Source organism: Orycteropus afer, unplaced genomic scaffold, assembly GCF_000298275.1.
Source record: "Orycteropus afer afer isolate SDZICR_OR568_19922 unplaced genomic scaffold, OryAfe1.0 scaffold00042, whole genome shotgun sequence".
NCBI lineage: Eukaryota > Metazoa > Chordata > Mammalia > Tubulidentata > Orycteropodidae > Orycteropus > Orycteropus afer.
The window spans coordinates 12,371,955-12,373,280 of record NW_006921629.1 but is presented as its reverse complement, the minus strand read 5'-3'; the positions used below and the strand labels follow the sequence as shown (position 1 = coordinate 12,373,280).

The following is a 1,326-nucleotide window of genomic DNA, read 5'->3' as shown; positions in this document are numbered from 1 at the left end:
TCTCTTTGTCTTTTCTCATTACCTGTTGTTGGGTTGTAAGAGGTCATCGAGTCAGCTCTGACTCATAGTGGCCCTACATACAACGGAACGAAACACAGCCTGGTCGCGCACCATCCTCACAATCCTTGCTATACTTGTACGTGTATATTAAACAGGTGTCAATCAGTATGTTTTGCCATTAAAAAAACCCCTCAAAGCTGACTATTTTTCAGTGCGTATGCTCATAAAATATGATGCTATGTTTTGTGTGTTTTGGCTGGAGGGTTGTGAGATTCAGTTCATGCACAGGCTTGTCAATTTGTCTTTCCCACTGATGGGTCAGGAGAGGAGCAGCGGTGTGGAGAATAGCTGTTTGATAATGTAGCTCTGACGGAACATGCTGGCGGGCTTCTCTGACAACCACCAACACCCTGCTCCTAGGATATGTTCAGTACCAATTTAATTTCATTAATCTTAGTTTTTGAAGAAGAATCTTAATCTTTTTTTTTTCTTTTTTTTTCAAGTAGACAATAAATACTCTGACATAAATATAATTTGTCTTAAAAAGGAAGCCAAGGATTTTGTTTTCATTAACATTTTAAATATACTTTAATTAAACAGTCATTGAATTTAAAAATACAAAATAGTTTCTGTCTCTATTTCTTGATGGTTTTGGTTTTGTCCTCCTTGTTCCACTTTCTATCAGAGACTTAGACACTTTCTCAACCAAGCTTTAGCCTTTCTCTTCAGTTGAAGGCAAATTATATTCTACGTTGGATCATACCATCTACTTTCCTTGCATCCCTCAACCCCACCCTGAAATTCCCCTGCCCATACTCAGGCCTTCAGCATAAGAAAGCTTTGGGGGGATACTTAAGGAGGAGGGATGCTTTGATATCCTTGCTTTCTCATTCTGGGGGCTTCTTCCCTGTGAGCACCCTCTTCAGGGCTCCCTGTACATCAGGGTTCCGGAGGCTGTAGATGACTGGGTTGAGCATGGGGCTGAGGATGGTATTGAGGACGCCAATCCCCTTGTCTTTGTCCGAGGCTGAGACTGAGCCCAGACGCATGTAACTGAAGAAGCCAGTTCCATAAAAGATGCAGACCACAGTGAGATGGGAGCCACAAGTGGAGAATGCTTTCTTCCTGCCCTCAGCTGAGTGGATTCGTAGAACAGCAGCTGCAACATGGGCATAGGACACCGAGATGAGGATCATAGGGACCACCCCCATGAAGGTGGCCCCAGCAAAAAGCAACTGTCCATTGAGGTGAATGCTGGAGCAGGAGAGTTGAAAAAGGGGTGGGAGGTCACAGTAGAAGTGGTTGACCACATTGGGACCACAGAAG

General features: G+C 43.7%; 1 protein-coding gene across 1 annotated transcript in view; it reads right to left on the bottom strand.

Annotated features, from left to right (window-relative positions):
- Window positions 1-887: 887 nt before the first annotated feature.
- LOC103194219 (olfactory receptor 139-like) overlaps window positions 888-1,326 on the bottom strand; it is a 23,822-nt gene continuing 23,383 nt past the window's right edge. Inside the window, exon 3 of the mRNA XM_007937584.1 lies at window positions 888-1,159. Within this exon, the coding sequence (XP_007935775.1) occupies window positions 888-1,159 (272 nt within the window). The remainder of the gene's footprint in view (window positions 1,160-1,326) is intronic.